The 20,470-nt window shown below is 51.8% G+C and overlaps 1 protein-coding gene across 1 annotated transcript in view; it reads right to left on the bottom strand.

Annotated features, from left to right (window-relative positions):
- Positions 1 to 2,809: 2,809 nt before the first annotated feature.
- LOC144486860 (proteinase-activated receptor 3-like) overlaps positions 2,810 to 20,470 on the bottom strand; it is a 31,991-nt gene continuing 14,330 nt past the window's right edge. The window contains exon 2 of the mRNA XM_078204880.1: positions 2,810 to 6,222. Coding sequence (XP_078061006.1) covers positions 5,093 to 6,222 — 1,130 coding nt within the window. The 3' untranslated portion in view covers positions 2,810 to 5,092. The remainder of the gene's footprint in view (positions 6,223 to 20,470) is intronic.

Raw genomic sequence — 20,470 nt, forward strand, 5'->3', positions numbered from 1 at the left:
TGTAACAGACCCTTTGCCCCCTCCTCCGTCTGCCAGGAATTTGAGTTCTGATTGTAATGGTTGACTTTGCAAGGCCTCAGGATTTTCCGGGTCTTGCTGTTTCCGGGACGACCGGAGGCCCTGAGCTGTGCCGATGGTTAATGAACAGTACCAGGAATTGGCAGCTTTTCTCTGCGGTGGTGGGAATGGGAGAAAGACTCCTGCACTGTACGGATCAGTGAGAATTACGTCAGTGCTGCATTGGAAACCCGCTACAGAACAACATCAAACAGCTCAGAATTCCACATTTATTCAAATAAGTAATGGACATGACCTTGGAATTCTGTCTGGAAACGGGAACTGTTTTAACCGCAAATTCTCGGAATGGGTGTCATAGAGTCACAGAGGTTTACAGCATGGAAACAGGCCCTTCGGCCCAACTTGTCCATGCCAACCTTTTTTTTTTAAAACCCCGAAGCTAATCCCAATTGCCCACATTTGGCCCATATCCCTCTATACCCATCGTACCCATGTAACTGTCTAAATGCTTTTTAAAAGACAAAATTGTACCTGCCTCTACTACTACCTCTGGCAGCTTGTTCCAGACGCTCACCACCCTCTGTGTGAAATAATTGCCCCTCTGGACACTTTTGTATCTCTCCCCTCTCACCTTAAACCTATGCCCTCTAGTTTTAGACTCCCCTACCTTTGGGAAAAGATATTGACTATCTAGCTGATCTATGCCCCTCATTATTTTATAGACCTCTATAAGGTCACCCCTCAGCCTCCTACGCTCCAGAGAAAAAAGTCCCAGTCTATCCAGCCTCTCCTTATAACTCAATCCATCAAGTCCCGGTGGCATCCTAGTAAATCTTTTCTGCGCTCTTTCTAGTTTAATAATATCCTTTCTATAATAGGGTGACCAGAATTGCACACAGTATTCCAAGTGTGGCCGTACCAATGTCTTGTACAACTTCAACAAGACGTTCCGACTCCTGTATTCAATGTTCTGACCGATGAAACCAAGCATACCGAATGCCTTCTTCACCACTCTGTCCACCTGTGATTCCACTTTCAAGGAGCTATGAACATGTACCCCTCGATCTCTTTGTTCTGTAACTCTCCACAATGCCCTACCATTAACTGAGTAAGTCCTGCCCTGGTTCAATCTACCAAAATGCATCACCTCGCATTTGTCTAAATTAAACTCCATCTGCCTTTCGTCAGCCCACTGGCCCAATTGATCAAGATCCCGTTGCAATCTGAGATAACCTTCTTCACTGTCCACTATACCACCAATCTTGGTGTCATCTGCAAACTTACTAACCATGCCTCCTATATTCTCATCCAAATCATTAATATAAATCACAAATAACAGTGGACCCAGCACTGATCCCTGAGGCACACCACTGGTCACAGGCCTCCAGTTTGAAAAACAACTCTCTACAAACACCCTCTGGCTTCTGTCAAGAAGCCAATTTTGTATCCATTTAGATACCTCACCCTGGATCCCGTGAGATTTAACCTTGTACAACAACCTACCATGCGGTACCTTGTCAAAGGCCTTGCTAAAGTCCATGTAGAAAACATCAACTGCGCTGCCCTCATCTACCTTCTTGGTTACCCCTTCAAAAAACTCAACCAAATTTGTGAGACATGATTTTCCACTCACAAAGCCATGCTGACTGTCCCTAATCAGTCCTTGCGTCTCTAAATGCCTGTAGATCCTGTCTCTCAAAATACCTTCCAACAATTTACCCACCACAGATGTGAGGCTAACTGGCCTGCAGTTCCCAGGCTTTTCCCTGCAGCCCTTTTTAAACAAAGGCACAACATTTGCCATTCTCTTGTGAGTTATGATGGGATGGGAGGGGTGGTTAATACCTGTGCGGAGGTGGGGGTTCCCCCCAGTTTCCCGGTATAGGGTGTTGTCTGCAGAATCTCAGAGCTTCCTGTCTGTGTCACTCTCAGAGAGAGGCAGCATGTTCTGAAAGTGATGAGAGTGAGAATGTTTCCCACTGAACAGACACTGAGACTGGGCTGAAGCTGCTTTTATTCACAAGATTACACAATGTCATATACAAACAGAGAATTTATACCAGAGAATAATGATTACTGAGTGAATCACTGGGCCTTTGGGAGGGTTATATAATATTGAGATAAATAGAGAGACATTTACAGCAGTTTTACGATGTCAGCAGCCGAGACCCAGAAACAGACGGTTAGAACCAGCCCTTCACACCCACAGCGGAGATGCCGGCAGCTTATCTGTGAACCTTAAATCAGAACCAAACTCTTCCACTGTGGGAAAGGAAGAGAGGGAGGGAGAGAGGGTGGAAGGGGGAAGAGGGGGTGGGAGAGAGGGGGGGAGAGAGGGAAAGGGGGGGGAGAGAGGGAGGGGAGGGGGGTGGCGGGGGAAGAGGGGGGGAGAGAGGGAGAGGAGGGGGGAGAGAGGGAGGGGAGAGAGGGGTGGAGGGGGGGAAGAGGGGGTGGGAGAGAGGGGGGAGAGAAGGAAAGGGGGGAGAGGGAGGGGGGGGGTGGCGGGGGGAAGGGGGGGAGAGAGGGAGAGGAGGGGGGAAGAGGGGGTGGAAGAGAGGGGGGGAGAGAGGGAAAGGGGGGGAGAGAGGGGGGGTGGCGGGGGGAAGAGGGGGAGGAGAGAGGGAGAGGAGGGGGGAGAGAGGGAGGGAGAGAGAGAGAGGAGGGGGGGGAGAGGGAGGGGAGAGAGGGAGAGGAGGGGGGAGAAAGGGAGAGAGAGAGGGAGAGAAGAGGAGAGGGAATCAAGGGGGAGAGGGAGGGAGAGAGGGAGAGGAGGGGGAGAGAGGGAGGGAGAGAGGGAGAGGAGGGGGAGAGAGAGGGAGGGGAGAGAGGGAGAGGAGGGGGGAGAGAGGGAGGGGAGAGAGGGAGGGGGAATCAAGGGGGAGAGGGAGGGGTGAAAGTTGGTGAGGAAGGGAGGGTGGGGAGAGGGGAGGGGGTGGGAGGGGGAGAGGGGGAGGGTTTGGGAGGCGGTGGGGAGAGGGGGAGAGGGGGAGGGTTTGGGAGGCGGTGGGGAGGGTGGGGGGAGTCTGGATCTTTCACCAGTGAAGCAGATTGAGGGTAATTGTGTGCAGCTCCGGGCTGGGATTGAATTGGGCTCAGTGCCTGATTTCACTGGAATCCCTTGCTGGATTTTGGGGATCTCTGTTGAGAAGCTGTGCCAATTTCTGACATTGTAAAACATCCTCTCTGACACAGACAAATGCAGCTCCTGGCTGGTGAGTAAGAAGGCTGGCTGCAGTACTGAATCCCACCACAGAGTGGCACCATGTCCCCTGTCCAGCACACAGCCAGTCCCACACAGCAACCATGAAGATTTGTATCTGTGTGAACATGCTGCACAGATCCTCCTGATCTCTGGTTTCCAGCCAATGATAACCTGCCCTGTGGATCTCCGATGCTTCCTCCTGATCCCAGGAAGATTGCTGAGGTTTTGCTGCCACCAATACTTCCCTGACCCTCCCGATATTCGTCCATTGGTTTTATTTCACTGTCTGTTCTCCACCTATTCTCCTGTTTCAGACTCGAGCAACACTCCCCCGCTGGGTGGCACAGTGGTTAGCACTGCTGCCTCACAGCTCCAGGAACCCGGGTTCGATTCCCAGCTTGGGTCACTGCCTGTGTGGAGTTTGCACATTCTCCCCATGTCTGCGTGGGTTTCCTCCCACAGTCCAAAGATGTGCAGGTTAGGTGGATTGGCCATGCTAAATTGCCCCTTAGTGTCCCAGGATGTGTAGGTTAGAGGGGTTAGCGGGGTAAATATGTGGGGCTACAAGAGTAGGGCCTCGGTAAGATGCTCTGTTGGAGAGTCAGTACACACTCGATGGGCTGAATGGCCTCCTTCCACACTGTGGGTATTCTATGGTTCACAAGCTACTCCTCCGTTTCCCATTCTGGAAGCAGTGCCATCCCGACTGCCGGGACATTTGATGAAATCTCGTTATGTTCATCCTGTTAAACACGGGGGGTTTTCTTCCAGCTATAGGCTTGCTGGGGCTTGATTAACTAACAGCTTATTATCTCCAGCCAAAAGCAAAAATACCAAAGGGACAGATCATGAACTAAAAGCGTGTACAAACTAAGGATTGGCTGTTGAGCCATTCCGCAACTCTGATCAGATAAGTATGTTGAAGATTTGGCTAATTTCCCTCACCATCACAGTGCTCTGACACAAATGTCCAGTCAGTGACGGACGTCCACAGACATGTTCCGTGGAACCCACCTTTCTACCAATGATCATCTTCCTCAAGCTGCTGATCTGAGTGGTTCAGGGTGTTCTGATTTAGTGTTTACACATCAAGGGGACAACATCAAAACATTAAACCCTCAGTAAGATATATTGACACAGAGATCGATAGAAATATTTAAAACCTTGAAGGTGTAAGCGAGGGTAGATGGAGACAGATTGAACCTGGTGTCTGGAGGGTCCAGCGTGTGGGAACACCGAGATAACATTCAAGGTCAGGGGTCTGAAGCAAAGGAGAGCAGGACAATGTCAGAAGTTGCTGAGACTGTGAGATGAACAATCAAACTGAGTGATTGAAGCACAGACCTTGCAGCAGGGGTTTTGCAAAGAGGGTGGGACATGGGGTACACACCAGTGCTTGTGTCTGGAGGTTGGATTCCTTTCCCCCTCCCCCGCCCCCCCCCCCCCACCCCCCCCACCCCCTCCTTAACCTTGGCCTGTGTGAACTTCCAGCAAACTGAAAAGAAAGAAACATTTCCCTTTTCAGAATTCCAAATTGATGACACTGGGGGGGAAACTGGAATTCGGAACGTCACTGGAGATTTGGACATTTTCTAATCATAGAATCATAGAAACCCTACAGTGCAGAAGGAGGCCATTCGGCCCATCGAGTCTGCACCGACCACAATCCCACCCAGGCCCTACCCCCACATATTTTACCTGCGAATCCCTCTAACCTACGCATCCCAGGACTCTAAGGGGCAATTTTTAACCCGGCCAATCAACCTAACCCGCACATCTGGTGATTACTGAGTTGGACAGGGGGAAAATAATCTCTCAGCTGGGTTATCCAATCAGCAGGTTATCCTGAGTTCTGGCGGTTTCTCTCTGATCTCAGATGTTGCCCATCGACACTCGGTGCTGTGAGTGTGATGAGTAGGTAATGGTCGTGCGGAGAAGTTCTTGGGATGTTTTCCCAGAGAATTCCCTGCCTTTTCCTTTCTGACAGAAGATCACCTGTCTCACTTTGGCTCTAAATTCATCCGAAAGGTAATAGTAAATGAAAGGGTCAATGCAGCTGCTGGAAGAGCTGAGGACCAGACAGGCCACGTAATACATATACAGATCTCTGCGGTCCGTCAGGTGGTACTCAGAATGATGAATGAGTAAAATGATGTTACTCGGAGTGAAACAAAGGACGTAGACCAGCAAGATTAAAGCAGTCACAATCGCTGCTCGAATGTACCTCTTTTCAGTAACTATCAATGTTTGGACTACAGACCCATAGCAGAAGACAGTAATACAACAAGGAATTAGAAATCCCACAATAACCAGGCACAAAAAGTAATAGAAAAAATAAACAGTCTGCCGTTCCAACGGTAATACATCATGACAGGTGGTGATGTTCAGATCCTGGACTGTGTACAGCTGCTCCACAAAAAGAAAGGGTAAAACCAAGAGAACAGCAATGACCCAAATCACACAACAACCGCAGACAGCGAAGCGATTGTCCCTGAAACGCTTGGAGAGAAAGGGATGGACCAGAGCAAAGTATCTGTCGATGCTGATGAAGGTCAGCAGCAGGATGGAGCAGTACATGTTCCCGTAGAAGAAGGCGGTCACTGTCCGGCACAGACCCTCGCCAAAGAGCCAGTCGTTGCCCAGGAGGTGGTAGGAGATCTTGAAGGGCAGCACGAGGGTCAGGAGAAGGTCGGCAGTGGCCAGGTTGATCAGGAAGATGGTGGACGGTAATTTCCTGATCTTGGTTATCATGATCCAGAGAGCAAGCCCATTGGCCGGGAGGCCAGTGATGAAGACGAGGATGCAGAGGGCAGGGATGACAGCTGTGGTGATGGGACCGGTCAGGAACATCTTGGCTCTCTTGCCCACAGTCTGCAGTGTCTCATTCGAGCCATTCAAGCGTTCTGTGATACCTTGAAAGCTCCTCGTATAATTGTCCATTTTGGAGCATTGACAATTTGCCCTGCTGCCCTGGGAATGATCACTGGAATTCTCATTGTAATCTAAAGCAGAAAATAGAAAGATTAAAGACATCAAATTTATCGAATTTGCGATCATATTAGATGATTAAAAGTCGGATTCAAAGGTTTTACAAAAGCAGCTCATTGTCCCTCTGGCAGTGCAGCACTCCCTCAGCACTGACCCTCTGACAGTGCAGCACACCCTCAGCACTGACCCTCTGACAGTGCAGCACACCCTCAGTACTGACCCTCTGACAGTGTGACACTCCCTCAGTACTGACCCTCTGACAGTGCGGCACTCCCTCAGCACTGACCCTCTGACAGTGTGACACTCCCTCAGCACTGACCCTCTGACAGTGCGGCACTCCCTCAGTACTGACCCTCTGACAGTGTGACACTCCCTCAGTACTGACCCTCTGACAGTGCGGCACTCCCTCAGCACTGACCCTCTGACAGTGTGACACTCCCTCAGTACTGACCCTCTGACAGTGCAGCACTCCCTCAGCACTGACCCTCTGACAGTGTGGCACTCCCTCAGCACTGACCCTCTGACAGTGTGGCACTCCCTCAGCACTGACCCTCAGACAGTGCGGCACTCCCTCAGCACTGACCCTCTGACAGTGTGACACTCCCTCAGTACTGACCCTCTGACAGTGCAGCACTCCCTCAGCACTGACCCTCTGACAGTGTGACACTCCCTCAGTACTGACCCTCTGACAGTGCAGCACTCCCTCAGTACTGACCCTCTGACAGTGCAGCATACCCTCAGTACTGACCCTCTGACAGTGCGGCACTCCCTCAGTACTGACCCTCTGACAGTGCAGCACTCCCTCAGCACTGACCCTCTGACAGTGTGACACTCCCTCAGTACTGACCCTCTGACAGTGCAGCACTCCCTCAGTACTGACCCTCTGACAGTGCAGCATAGCCTCAGTACTGACCCTCTGACAGTGCGGCACTCCCTCAGTACTGACCCTCTGACAGTGCAGCACTCTCTCAGTACTGACCCTCTGACAGTGCAGCACTCCCTCAGTACTGACCCTCTGACAGTGCGGCACTCCCTCAGTGCTGACCCTCTGACAGTGCGGCACGCCCTCAGTACTGACCCTCTGGCAGTGCGGCACCCCTTCAGTACTGACCCTCTGGCAGTGCGGCGCTCCCTCAGCGCTGACCCTCTGACAGTGCGGCACGCCCTCAGTACTGACCCTCTGGCAGTGCGGCACTCCCTCAGTACTGACCCTCTGGCAGTGCGGCACTCCATCAGCACTGACCCTCCGACAGTACGGCACTCCCTCAGTACGGCACCCCCTCAGTACTGACCCTCTGACATTGCAGCACTCCCTCAGCACTGACCCTCTGACAGTGCAGCACTCCCTCAGCACTGACCCTCTGACAGTGCGGCACTCCCTCAGCACTGACCCTCTGACAGTGCGGCACTCCCTCAGTACTGACCCTCTGACAGTGCAGCACTCCCTCAGCACTGACCCTCTGACAGTGCGGCACTCCCTCAGCACTGACCCTCTGACAGTGCAGCGCTCCCTCAGCACTGACCCTCCGATAGTGCGGCACTCCCTGAGCACTGATCCTCTGACAGTGCAGCACTCCCTCAGGACTGGGGGAGTGCCGAACTGTCAGAAGGTCAGTACTGAGGGAGTGCTGCAATGTCAGAGGGTCGGTACTGAGGGAGTGCCACACTGTCAGAGTGTCAGTATTGAGGGAGTGCTGCATTGTCGGAGGGTCAGTACTGAGGGAGTGCTGCATTGTCAGAGGGTCAGTACTGAGGGAGTGCCGTACTGTCGGAGGGTCAGTATTGAGGGAGTGCTGCACTGTCAAAGGGTCAGTACTGAAGGAGTGCCGCACTGTCAGAGTGTCAGGACTGAGGGAGTGCTGCATTGTCGGAGGGTCAGTACTGAGGGAGTGCTGCACTGTCAGAGGGTCAGTGCTGAGGGAGTGCCGCACTGTCAGAGGGTCAGTGCTGAGGGAGTGCCGCACTGTCAGAGGGTCAGTACTGAGGGAGTGCCGCACTGTCAGAGGGTCAGTTCTGAGGGAGTGCTGCACTGTCAGAGGGTCAGTACTGAGGGAGTGCCGCACTGTCAGAGGGTCAGTGCTGAGGGAGTGCCGCACTGTCAGAGGGTCAGTTCTGAGGGAGTGCCGCACTGTCAGAGGGTCAGTACTGAGGGAGTGCCGCACTGTCAGAGGGTCAGTATTGAGGGGGTGCCGCACTGTCAGAGGGTCAGTGCTGAGGGAGTGCTGCACTGTCAGAGGGTCAGTACTGAGGGAGTGTCGCACTGTCAGAGGGTCAGTGCTGAGGGAGTGCCGCACTGTCAGATGTTCAGTGCTGAGGGAGTGCCGCACTGTCAGATGGTCAGTGCTGAGAGAGTGCCGCACTATCAGAGGGTCAGTGCTGAGGGAGTGCCGCACTGTCAGAGGGTCAGTGCTGAGGGAGTGCCGCACTGTCAGATGGTCAGTGCTGAGAGAGTGCCGCACTATCAGAGGGTCAGTACTGAGGGAGTGCCGCACTGTCAGGTGGTCAGTACTGAGGGAGTGTCGCACTGTCAGAGGGTCAGTACTGAGGGAGTGCCGCACTGTCAGAGGATCAGTACTGAGGAAGTGCCGCACTGTCAGAGGCTCAGTACTGAGGGAGTGCTGCACTGTCAGAGGGTCAGTACTGAGGGAGTGCCGCACTGTCAGAGGGTCAGTACTGAGGAGTGCCGCACTGTCAGAGGGTCAGTACTGAGGGAGTGCTGCACTGTCAGAGGGTCAGTATTGAGGGAGTGCTGCATTGTCAGAGGGTCAGTACTGGGGGAGTGCTGCACTGTCAGAGGGTCAGTACTGAGGGAGTGCTGCACTGTCAGAGGGTCAGAACTGAGAGAGTGCTGCACTGTCAGAGGGTCAGTACTGAGGGAGTGCCGTACTGTCAGAGGGTCAGTACTGAGGGAGTGCCGCACTGTCAGAGGGTCAGTACTGAGGGAGTGCCGCACTGTCAGAGGGTCAGTACTGAGGAGTGCCGCACTGTCAGAGGGTCAGTACTGAGGGAGTGCTGCACTGTCAGAGGGTCAGTACTGAGGGAGTGCTGCATTGTCCGAGGGTCAGTACTGGGGGAGTGCTGCACTGTCAGAGGGTCTGTACTGAGGGAGTGCTGCACTGTCAGAGGGTCAGAACTGAGAGAGTGCTGCACTGTCAGAGGGTCAGTACTGAGGGAGTGCCGTACTGTCAGAGGTTCAGTTTTGGGGGAGTGCCGCACTGCCAGTGGGTCAGTACTGAGCGAGTGCCGCACTGTCAGAGCGTCAGTACTGAGGGAGTGCCGCATTGTCAGAGGGTCAGTACTGTGGGAGTGCCGCACTGTCAGAGGATCAGTACTGAGGGAGTGCCGCACTGTCAGAGGGTCAGTACTGAGGGAGTGTTGCATTGTCAGTGGGTCAGTACTGAGGGAGTGCCGAACTGTCAGAGGGTCAGTACTGAGGGAGTGCCGCACTGTCAGAGGGTCAGTACTGAGAGAGTGCCGCACTGTCAGAGGGTCAGTACTGAGGGAGTGTTGCTTTGTCAGAGGGTCAGTGCTGAGGGAGTGCAGCACTGTCAGAGGGTCAGTACTGAGGGAGTGCTGCACTGTCCGAGGGTCAGTACTGAGAGAGTGTCACACTGTCAGGGTCAGTACTGAGGGAGTGCCGAACTGTCAGAGGGTCAGTACTGAGGGAGTGCTGCACTGTCAGTGGGTCAGTACTGAGGGAGTGCAGCACTGTCAGAGGGTCACTCCTGAGGGAGCACCGCACTGTCAGCGGGTCAGTACTGAGGGAGTGCCGCACTGTCAGAGGGTCAGTACTGAGGGAGTGCCGCACTGTCAGAGGGTCAGTGCGGAGGGAGTGCCACACTGTCAGGGGGTCAGTACTGAGGGAATGCTGCACTGTCAGAGGGTCAGTACTGAGGGAGTGCCGCACTGTCAGAGGGTCAGTGCGGAGGGAGTGCCACACTGTCAGAGGGTCAGTACTGAGGGAGTGCCGCACTGTCAGAGGGTCAGTAATGAGGGAGTGCCGCACTGTCAGGGGGTCAGTACTGAGGGAGTGCCGCACTGTCAGAGGGTCAGTACTGAGGGAGTGCCGCACTGTCAGAGGGTCAGTACTGAGGGAGTGCCGCACTGTCCGAGGGTCAATACTGAGGGAGTGCCGCACTGTCAGAGGGTCAGTACTGAGGGGGTGCTGCACTGTCAGAGGGTCAGTACTGAGGGAGTGCCGCACTGTCAGAGGGTCAGTACTGAAGGAGTGCCGCACTGTCAGAGGGTCAGTACTGAGGGAGTGCTGCACTGTCAGAGGGCCAATACTGAGGGAGTGCCGCACTGTCAGAGGGTCAGTACTGAGGGAGTGCCGCACTGTCCGAGGGTCAGTACTGAGGGAGTGCCGCACTGTCAGAGGGTCAGTACTGAGGGAGTGCCGCACTGTCAGAGGGTCAGTACTGAGGGAGTGCTGCACTGTCAGAGGGTCAGTACTGAGGGAGTGCTGCACTGTCAGAGGCCCAGTACTGAGGGAGTGCCGCACTGTCAGAGGGTCAGTACTGAGGGGGTGCTGCACTGTCAGAGGGTCAGTACTGAGGGAGTGCCGCACTGTCAGAGGGTCAGTACTGAAGGAGTGCCGCACTGTCAGAGGGTCAGTACTGAGGGAGTGCTGCACTGTCAGAGGGTCAATACTGAGGGAGTGCCGCACTGTCAGAGGGTCAGTGCTGAGAGAGTGCCGCACTGTCCGAGGGTCAGTACTGAGGGAGTGCCGCACTGTCCGAGGGTCAGTACTGAGGGAGTGCCGCACTGTCAGATGGTCAGTACTGAGGGAGTGCCGCACTGTCAGAGGGTCAATACTGAGGGAGTGCTGCACTGTCAGAGGGTCAATACTGAGGGAGTGCTGCACTGTCAGAGGGTCAGCACCTTTGATCCCATTCACCCCAAGTGCTATATCCAGCCGCCTCTTGAATACATTCACTGTTTTGGCATCAACTACTTCCTGTGATAATAAATTCCACAGACTCACCACTTATTGGGTGAAGAAATATCTCCTCATCTCCGTCCTAAATGGTCTACCCTGAATCCTCAGACTGTGACCCCTGGTTCTGGACTCCCTCACCATCGGGAACATCCACCCTGTATCTACCCTGTCTAGTCCTGTTAGAATTTTATAAGTCTCTCTGAGATTCCCCCCTCATTCGTCTGAACTCCAGCGAAAACAATCCTAACCTAATCAATCTCTCCTCATACATCAGTCCCACCATCCCCGGAACCAGCCTGGTAAACCTTCGCTGCACTCCCTCGAGAGCAAGAACATCCTTCCTCAGAAAAGGGGACCAAAACTGCACACAATACTCTCGGTGTGGCCTCACCAAGGCCCTGTATAATTGCAACAACACATCCCTGCTCCTGTACTCAAAACCTCTCGCAATGAAGGCCAACACACCATTTGCCTTCTTTACCGCCTGCTGCACCTGCATGCTTAACTTCAGTGACTGGTGCACAAGGGCACCCAGGTCCCGCTGCACACTCCCCGCTCCCAATTTACAGCCTTTCAGGTAGTAATCTACCTCCTTGTTTTTGCTTCCAAAGTGAATAACCTCACATTTATCCAATTTATACTGCATCTGTTTTCTAAACAAAACCATAAAACTACTTCAAAGGCCAGGATGGAAAGCGAAACTATACCAGATGTTACAGTTGTGATACTTCCACTGTAAGTTAGTACAATAGCAAAGCTAAGTAGGGTTGCTCTGGTTGTCCACGTTGCATAAACTGCCACTCCATTCTGTGTCTGTATTCTGAGAAGCCACAAATCAACCTTTCTGTACTTTTGCATCCAGAGGCGCAGTGGCAATTTGCATCCACCATTGATTAGCCCACTCACCCAACCTGTCCACATCATTCTGAAGGATCTCTGAATCCTCGTCACGGTTCACCCTCCCGCCCAACTTGGTATCATCTGCAAGTATATGGATTATAAACACTGATTGCTGCTGGTCCCCCCCTCCACCAAGCAGCACAAGTGTGTCCCCCCCTCATTAAACTTTGCAAATCCTTCTGGTTCTGAACACTTTTCACATTTTCTCCTGGAATCAGAAAGCTTCGTCCTCTCTCACAGACAAACTCCCTCCTGTCTGTTTTCTGCAATGTCCACTTTGCATTCCTAACTCATCTTTTCGTATATTTAGGAGAGGCGATGGCCCAGTGGTATTATTGCTAGATTATTAATCCAGAAACTCAGCTCATGTCCTGTGGACCCGGGTTCGAATCCCGCCACGGCAGGTGCTGGAATTTGAATTCAATAAAAATATCTGGAATTAAGAATCTACTGATGGCCGTGAAACTATTGTCGATTGTCAGAAAAACCCATCTGGTTCACTCATGTCCCCTTTAGAGAAGGAAATCTGCCGTCCTTACCTGGTCTGGCCTACATGTGACTCCAGAGCCACAGCAATGTGGTTGACTCTCAACTGCCCTCCAAGGGCAACTAGGGATGGGCAATAAATGCTGGGCCCAGCCAGCGATGCCCATGAATGAATAATCTGTGATATTCTAACTGAGTTCTTAAATAAAGTTTGCTTTGTTAAAAGCTCCCTAGTGGGTCACTGGAATCATTACGCTCACCCTACTGTCAAAATCAAAAGTAAAAGTTGGAGTCTTGGCTAACTTCATAAAATACCTCGGAGTTTCTGATCTGCTCACTGACACATGTCCCTGTTAGGAATACAGTAAGAAGTTTAACAACACCAGGTTAAAGTCCAACAGGTTTATTTGGTAGCAAATAAACCTGTTGGACTTTAACCTGGTGTTGTTAAACTTCTTACTGTGTTTACCCCAGTCCAACGCCGGCATCTCCACATCATGACTACCTGTTAGGAATGGACAGAGGAACCCGAGATAAATCCACAACTTCCTGTGCAACAACTGGGAAACTGGGGCAGTGCTTTGCCAGCCACTGATTAACAGGAGTGCTTGTTTTGGACAATGGAGCAGCCGAGCTCCAAACGTCCCTGACATCCAATGGTAAGCAGCCAAACAGCACTGTGTCACCCATTGTCCAATCAATTCACAAACACGCGGTAAAACCTTCAGTGATGTGAAGTAATGATCACCGGCAAAGTTAGCAAGATTCCTGCTTGCTACAGGACCACCCGGTGCAGACCGCCCCCCCCCACCCCACCCCCCCCGTAGATCACCCACCAAAGACCACCCCCCATAGACCATCTCCCGTAGACCACCCACCAAAGACCACTCCCCATAGACCATCTCCCATAGACCACCCACCAAAGACCACCCCCCATAGACCATCTCCCATAGACCACCCACAAAAGACCACCCCCCATAGACCATCTCCCGTAGATCACCCACCAAAGACCACTCCACATAAATTACCCCCATAGACCACCCCCAAAGACCACCCCCCATAGATCACCCCCATAGACCACCCTGCACAGACCACCCCCATAGACCACCCTGGGAAGACCACTGCACGTAGACCAACCCCCATCGGCCACCCCCCATAGACCACCCCCCATAGACCACTGCACACAGACCACCCTCCAGAGACCACCCTGCCTGTAGACCACCGCACACAGACCACCCTGCACAGACCACCCCTCATAGACTACCCCTCATATCCCATTCCCATAGACCACCTCCCATATCTCACCCCCATAGACCACCCCCCATATCTCACCCCCATCGACCGCCCCCCATATCTCACCCCATAGATCACCCCCATCGACCGCCCCCCATATCTCACCCCATAGATCACCCCCATCAACCGCCCCCCATATCTCACCCCATAGACCACACCCCATATCCCATCCCCATAGACCACCCCCATAGACTACCCCCAGACCATCCCACGTAGACAACCCCGCGTAGACCACCCCTCACAGACCACACTGCACAGACCACCCCCCATAGACCACCCCCCCATAGATCACCCCTATAGACCATCGCGTGCAGACCAACCGGCACAGACCACCTGGCACAGACCACCATGCGCAGACCACCCCGGGTAGACCACCCCGGGTAGACCACCCCATGTAGACCACCCCGGGTAGACCACCCCGGGTAGACCACCCCGTGTAGACCACCCTGGGTAGACCACCCCGGGTAGACCACCCCGTGTAGACCACCCCGGGTAGACCACCCAGGGTAGACCAGCCCGGGAAGGTCACCCCGGGTAGACCACCCCGTGTAGACCACCCCGGGTAGACCACCCAGGGTAGACCAGCCCGGGAAGGTCACCCCGGGTAGACCACCCTGGGTTCAGCCATGGCAATAGTTCCTGCTAAGCTGCTGACGGTCGGAGTTTGGGGATAGGGTGGTCCTGGTGGTTCCAGGTTTGCCAGGAGGGTAGAGTCAAGGCAGAGTCTGCAGAAAAGGACCCGCGATCAGTCGGGGATTGAGAGAACATTCCAGATAGATGGTCCAGTCTTTGTAAAATATTTTGGCAATGGACCGAGTTGGGTCTGGGGTGTTGTGGCCAGAACCAAAGTGTAAGTTCAGATAAGATTCTAAAGACGCACTTGGATCATTGAAGGAGGTGTGAGTTGTCTCGACAGTAAGTGCCGCAGCTGACTGCAATTGGCCAGCTGCAAGGGTTCTCATTGCTCAAAGTAATGAACAGGCAAGTCAGCCGATTGCAGAACCAAGTGTTGATCTCAGAGAAAGTCAGGAAATATGGGAAGTGATGTGTCTGTACAAGAAGAGAGTCAGACTCAGGGAAGTCGAAACCAGTCTTCCTTTGCTGCTGAATCACAACCAGCTGGACTGTGAAGCGCCCCTGATGGACTGAGCTTCTGATCAACTGTCCCGGGAGTGTTTGATGGGGGACAGTGTAGAGGGAGCTTTACTCTGTATCTAACCCCGTGCTGTACCTGTCCTGCGAGTGTTTGATGGGGACAGTGTAGAGGGAGCTTTACTCTGTATCTAACCCCGTGCTGTGCCTGTCCTGCGAGTGTTTGATGGGGACAGTGTAGAGGGAGCTTTACTCTGTATCTAACCCCGTGCTGTACCTGTCCTGCGAGTGTTTGATGGGGACAGTGTAGAGGGAGCTTTACTCTGTATCTAACCCCGTGCTGTGCCTGTCCTGCGAGTGTTTGATGGGGACAGTGTAGAGGGAGCTTTACTCTGTATCTAACCCCGTGCTGTACCTGTCCTGCGAGTGTTTGATGGGGACAGTGTAGAGGGAGCTTTACTCTGTATCTAACCCCGTGCTGTGCCTGTCCTGCGAGTGTTTGATGGGGGACAGTGTAGAGGGAGCTTTACTCTGTATCTAACCCCGTGCTGTACCTGTCCTGCGAGTGTTTGATGGGGGACAGGGTAGAGGGAGCTTTACTCTGTATCTAACCCCGTGCTGTACCTGTCCTGCGAGTGTTTGATGGGGGACAGTGTAGAGGGAGCTTTACTCTGTATCTAACCCCGTGCTGTACCTGTCCTGGGAGTGTTTGATGGGGGACAGTGTAGAGGGAGCTTTACTCTGTATCTAACCCTGTGCTGTACCTGTCCTGGGAGTGTTTGATGATGTGGAGATGCCGGTGTTGGACTGGCATAAACACAGTAAGAAGTTTAACAACACCAGGTTAAAGTCCAACAGGTTTTTTAACCTGGTGTTGTTAAACTTCTTACTGTGTTTGATGGGGACAGTGTAGAGGGAGCTTTACTCTGTATCTAACCCCGTGCTGTACCTGTCCTGGGAGTGTTTGATGGGGGACAGTGTAGAGGGAGCTTTACTCTGTATCTAACCCCATGCTGTACCTGTCCTGGGAGTGTTTGATGGGGACAGTGTAGAGGGAGCTTTACTCTGTATCTAACCCCGTGCTGTACCTGTCCTGGGATTGTTTGATGGGGAGTTGCTGGCTGTATAATGTGAAAATTATCAAGTGCACTAACACCAACATTCTTCATGTCATTATTTTCAGGAAATTTGTGCAGTTTGATTTTTAGAACTTTAGAATATTGAGAAGGATGGAGAATATTGTTTGCAGATTTTTTCTGTGACACGATTACAAAACAACCAAAGATAAATTCTTCTGTAAAAATGGAAAATGGTTGGTTTGTAAATGGAATTCCCTATTGCGGATCTCTCTGTAAACTCAGGTGCCGAGATCTGGAATTGTGGTACGATGCACTTTCTGAAAACATTCCTCTCACAATCCTGGTCCTATTCTGGATTTTAACACATTCCCAGACTCCTGGAGTAGAAATCTCAGCATTTCCAGATTTAAATCCAAGTCTCATTCTGTCCTACAATAAGAAGCGGCGCTGGAACCTCGAATGATTCAATCCCAATATCAGCTTAGAGCGAGGATTTGATGCTCTTCCTAGCTCTGAACCAATGGAATTTCACACAGCATTGTGAGCATCAGTGAGTAACAATCGGGTCCAAATCTCACTGCGGGTTTCCAAATCTCACTGTAGGTTTCCACCACAACATTCAAAGCTGATGTTCCAGTGCAGTCCTGAAGGACGAGCTGTTGTTGTTTCAGGCCCCAGCTGCCAATGAGGTAAAGATGATCACCTGGCCACTATCGTGAAGAGAGGGCGAGTATTCCTTAGTGTCCGAGACAACATCTATCCCTCAATCAACATGATATAAAACTGATGATCTGCTCATTGTAACCTTGTCTGTTATGGGATCTTGCTGTGCATAGATTGGCTGTCACATTTCCTGCATTACAACAGTGACTGCATTTCAAAAAGGATTTCATTGCCTCTGAAGCATTTTAAACATGTGGTGCTTCTGAGACGTGTGGTATAGATGGAAGTCTTTACTCCATAGAAACCCTACAGTGCAGAAGGAGGCCATTCAGCCCATCCAGTCTGCACTGACAACAATCCCACCCAGGCCCTATCCCCATAACCCTACGTATTTACCCTACTAGTCCCCCTGAGGGAGAATTTAGCACGGCCAATCCACCTAACCAGCACGTCTTTCAGAGAGTGGGAGGAAACCGGAGCACCCGGGGGAAACCCACGCAGACACGGGGAGAATGTGCAAACTCCACACAGACAGTGACCCGAGCTGGGAATCGAACCCAGATCCCTGGCACTGTGAGGCAGCGGTGCTGACCACTGTGCCACCGTGCCGCACCACTTGGTAGCTGTGTTTGAGAGCGATACCTACACTCCACTCTTTTCAATTAGGCCCCTGTGCTCAGATCCCACCTGACGGTACAGGAGGAAGATTCCCTCTGTGTGAACAAGGTCAGTGGGTCTGAATATCCCAGCCAGGGGCTGAGTTTCTGACTGCAGTGTATCCGCTGTCACTGCAATCCCACCACCCGGATTTCTATTTTGGTTTATTTGAAGATTTCATACAGAATTTCTCCACAAACAGATTTTATAAAGATTCCACAGCTATTAATCGGAAAGTACGTTTATAATTCCCTCACTGCTCACTAGACACAAAGCTCCGCGGAACAACCTCCAATGGTCACATGCTTTACATCTTGGCTAATTACTCATTAGAATATTGCCTCTTAAAGCGATATCACAACATCCCCTTTAACAATCCTCCGCAGTCTTGTAATGGGTTCACCTTCCTGAGATTGAGATTTATCACGAGTGTTCTTGACTGGTCGATATGTTGGGATCCTGTATTAAGACCATAGGAAATGGGAACAGGAGGAGGCCATTCAGCCCTTCGAATGCACTCTGCCATTCAATGTGATCACGGCTGATCTTCAACACCATTTCCTGCATTACCCCCACACTCCTCGATCGATCTCTATCTAGAACAGACTGGATGATTGAGATTCCACAGACCTCTGTGACAGAGAATTCCAAAGATTCACCAGCCTCTGAATGAAGAAATTCCTCATCATCTCGGAATGGCCTGCTCCTTATTCGGAGACTGTGCCCCCCCCTGGTTCTAGCTCCCTCCAAGACAGGGGGGAACATCCTTCCTGCATCTAACCAAGCCAGCCTGTCAGGTTTTTAAACGTTGGAATGAGATTACCTTTGATTTTTCTAAACTCCAGAGAATAAAGGCCCAGGTTTCCTCATAGGGCAACCCCTTCCCCTCCAGCCCAGGTATTAGTCTGGTGAACCTTTGTTGCAATCCCTTGATGGCAAGTCTATCTTTCCTTAGGTAAGGAGACCAAAACTGTACCCAATACACCCAGGCGATATATATTTGCAATAAGATATGTTTACTCTTGTACCAAAATCCCCGTGTGTTAAAGGCCATCTGCCTTCCTAATTACTTGTTATAGTCACAAAGAACAAAGAACAAAGAACAAAGAACAATACAGCACAGGAACAGGCCCTTCGGCCCTCCAAGCCCACGCCGCTCCCCGGTCCAGGATTGAATCCTGAATCCAGGATCCCCGCCCAATTTTCCAGCCTATCTACATACCAATATCCTATCCACCGAGCTGTCCCTCACAGCTACGATGCTTTGTTCATCACAACCTATTAACTCACCCCCACCCCCCCATTCCAGACCATGTGATCTTCAGGGAGAGGCGAAAACCCAGAGTGAAAACCCCAGGGCCAATATGGGGAAAAAAAAATCTGGGAAATTCCTCTCCGACCCCCTGAGGCGATCGAAACGAGTCCAGGAGATCACAATGGCCCTGATCGGAAAATGCTTCCCAACCCTAGTCATTTCCACTTCCACGAACACCATATGAATTCCCTGCCCCCGAGACAGGTTCCCAACTATCCGCAGTCTCGCTCTGTACTGGCACCAGCAAGATGATCATAGAATGAAGCCTTGAAACGAGAAACAAGGAACAATTAGCCCGCGCCGCTCCCTGGTCCAAACTAGACCACTCTTTTGTATCCCTCCATTCCCACTCCGTTCATATAGCTGTCTAGATAAGTCTTAAACGTTCCCAGTGTGTCCGCCTCCACCACCTTGCCCGGCAACACATTCCAGGCCCCCACGACCCTCTGTGTGAAATATGTCCTTCTGATATCTGTGTTAAACCTCCCCCCCTTCACCTTGAACCTATGACCCCTCGTGAACGTCACCACCGACCCGGGGAAAAGCTTCCCACCGTTCACCCTATCTATGCCTTTCATAATTTTATACACCTCTATTAAGTCTCCCCTCATCCTCCGTCTTTCCAAGGAGAACAACCCCAGTTTCCCCAATCTCTTCTCATAACCAAGCCCCTCCATAACAGGCAACATCCTGGTAAACCTCCTCTGTTCTCTCCAAAGCCTCCACGTCCTTCTGGTAGTGTGGCGACCAGAACTGGACGCAGTATTCCAAATGCGGCCGAACCAACGTTCTATACATCTGCAACATCAGACCCCAACTCTTATACTCTATGCCCCGTCCTATAAAGGCAAGCATGCCATATGCCTTCTTCACCACCTTCTCCACCTGTGACGTCACCTTCAAAGATCTGTGGACTTGCACACCCAGGTCCCTCTGCGTCTCTACACCCTTTATGGTTCTTCCATTTATCGTGTAGCTCCTCCCTACATTATTCCCACCAAAATGCATCACTTCGCATTTATCAGGATTGAACTCCATCTGCCATTTCCTTGCCCAAATTTCCAGCCTATCTATATCCTTCTGTAGCCTCTGACAATGTTCCTCACTATCTGCAAGTCCTGCCAGTTTTGTGTCGTCCGCAAACTTACTGATCACTGGTCACATGTTGGCTTTCAGTGACAGTATTGTCAGAGATTGTTTCCATGGTGATGTTCCACAATGTCCTCTCCAAGTCCGCCTTTGGACAGTTCTAGACACAGTTTGATAGCTGGGTGCTACACTGTGGTACAATTCCCATTGCTGGCTTCTGATCCATCTTAATGCTGTCCAATCAGGGTTGTGTCTTCACAGGCTGGAGGCTGATTGCAGACTCTGGGTACATCCGTAGGTAACCACCTTCCCTGGCTAGGAGGTGCGCCTTGAACCCTGTGTCCTCTGTGCAGCCTGGACACCTGGACATTGGTTGCACAACCTTTTCATTATCTCTTGTATTTCTAGAAATTTCCCCTCTGAGAAACGGGACGGGCAATGGCTTTGTAATGTTGTCTTAAGCTGCCTTTTGAACATGGTTTCCGTTGATGATGGTGTTTCAGGGTGATACTGACCTGAAAGTTCACAGCAGTCACTCGGTAATTACGAGCTCTGGATCTGGGGGAGCCTGTGAAGTTGTCACATGCTTTATGCCCCATTAAACTCACGTGCCTGTAAAATGTCTGCCAGTATCCAGAGGCCGATTGTCGATATCTCTCCTCAGGCATCCAAAGGAGTTGAAGGTTGAGCTCAGTGGGGGAGATTTCCCATGCCACCCGTGGGCAGGGGGACAGTCCATACAAACATCC

This window comes from Mustelus asterias, unplaced genomic scaffold, assembly GCF_964213995.1.
Source record: "Mustelus asterias unplaced genomic scaffold, sMusAst1.hap1.1 HAP1_SCAFFOLD_495, whole genome shotgun sequence".
Taxonomy (NCBI): Eukaryota; Metazoa; Chordata; class Chondrichthyes; order Carcharhiniformes; family Triakidae; genus Mustelus; species Mustelus asterias.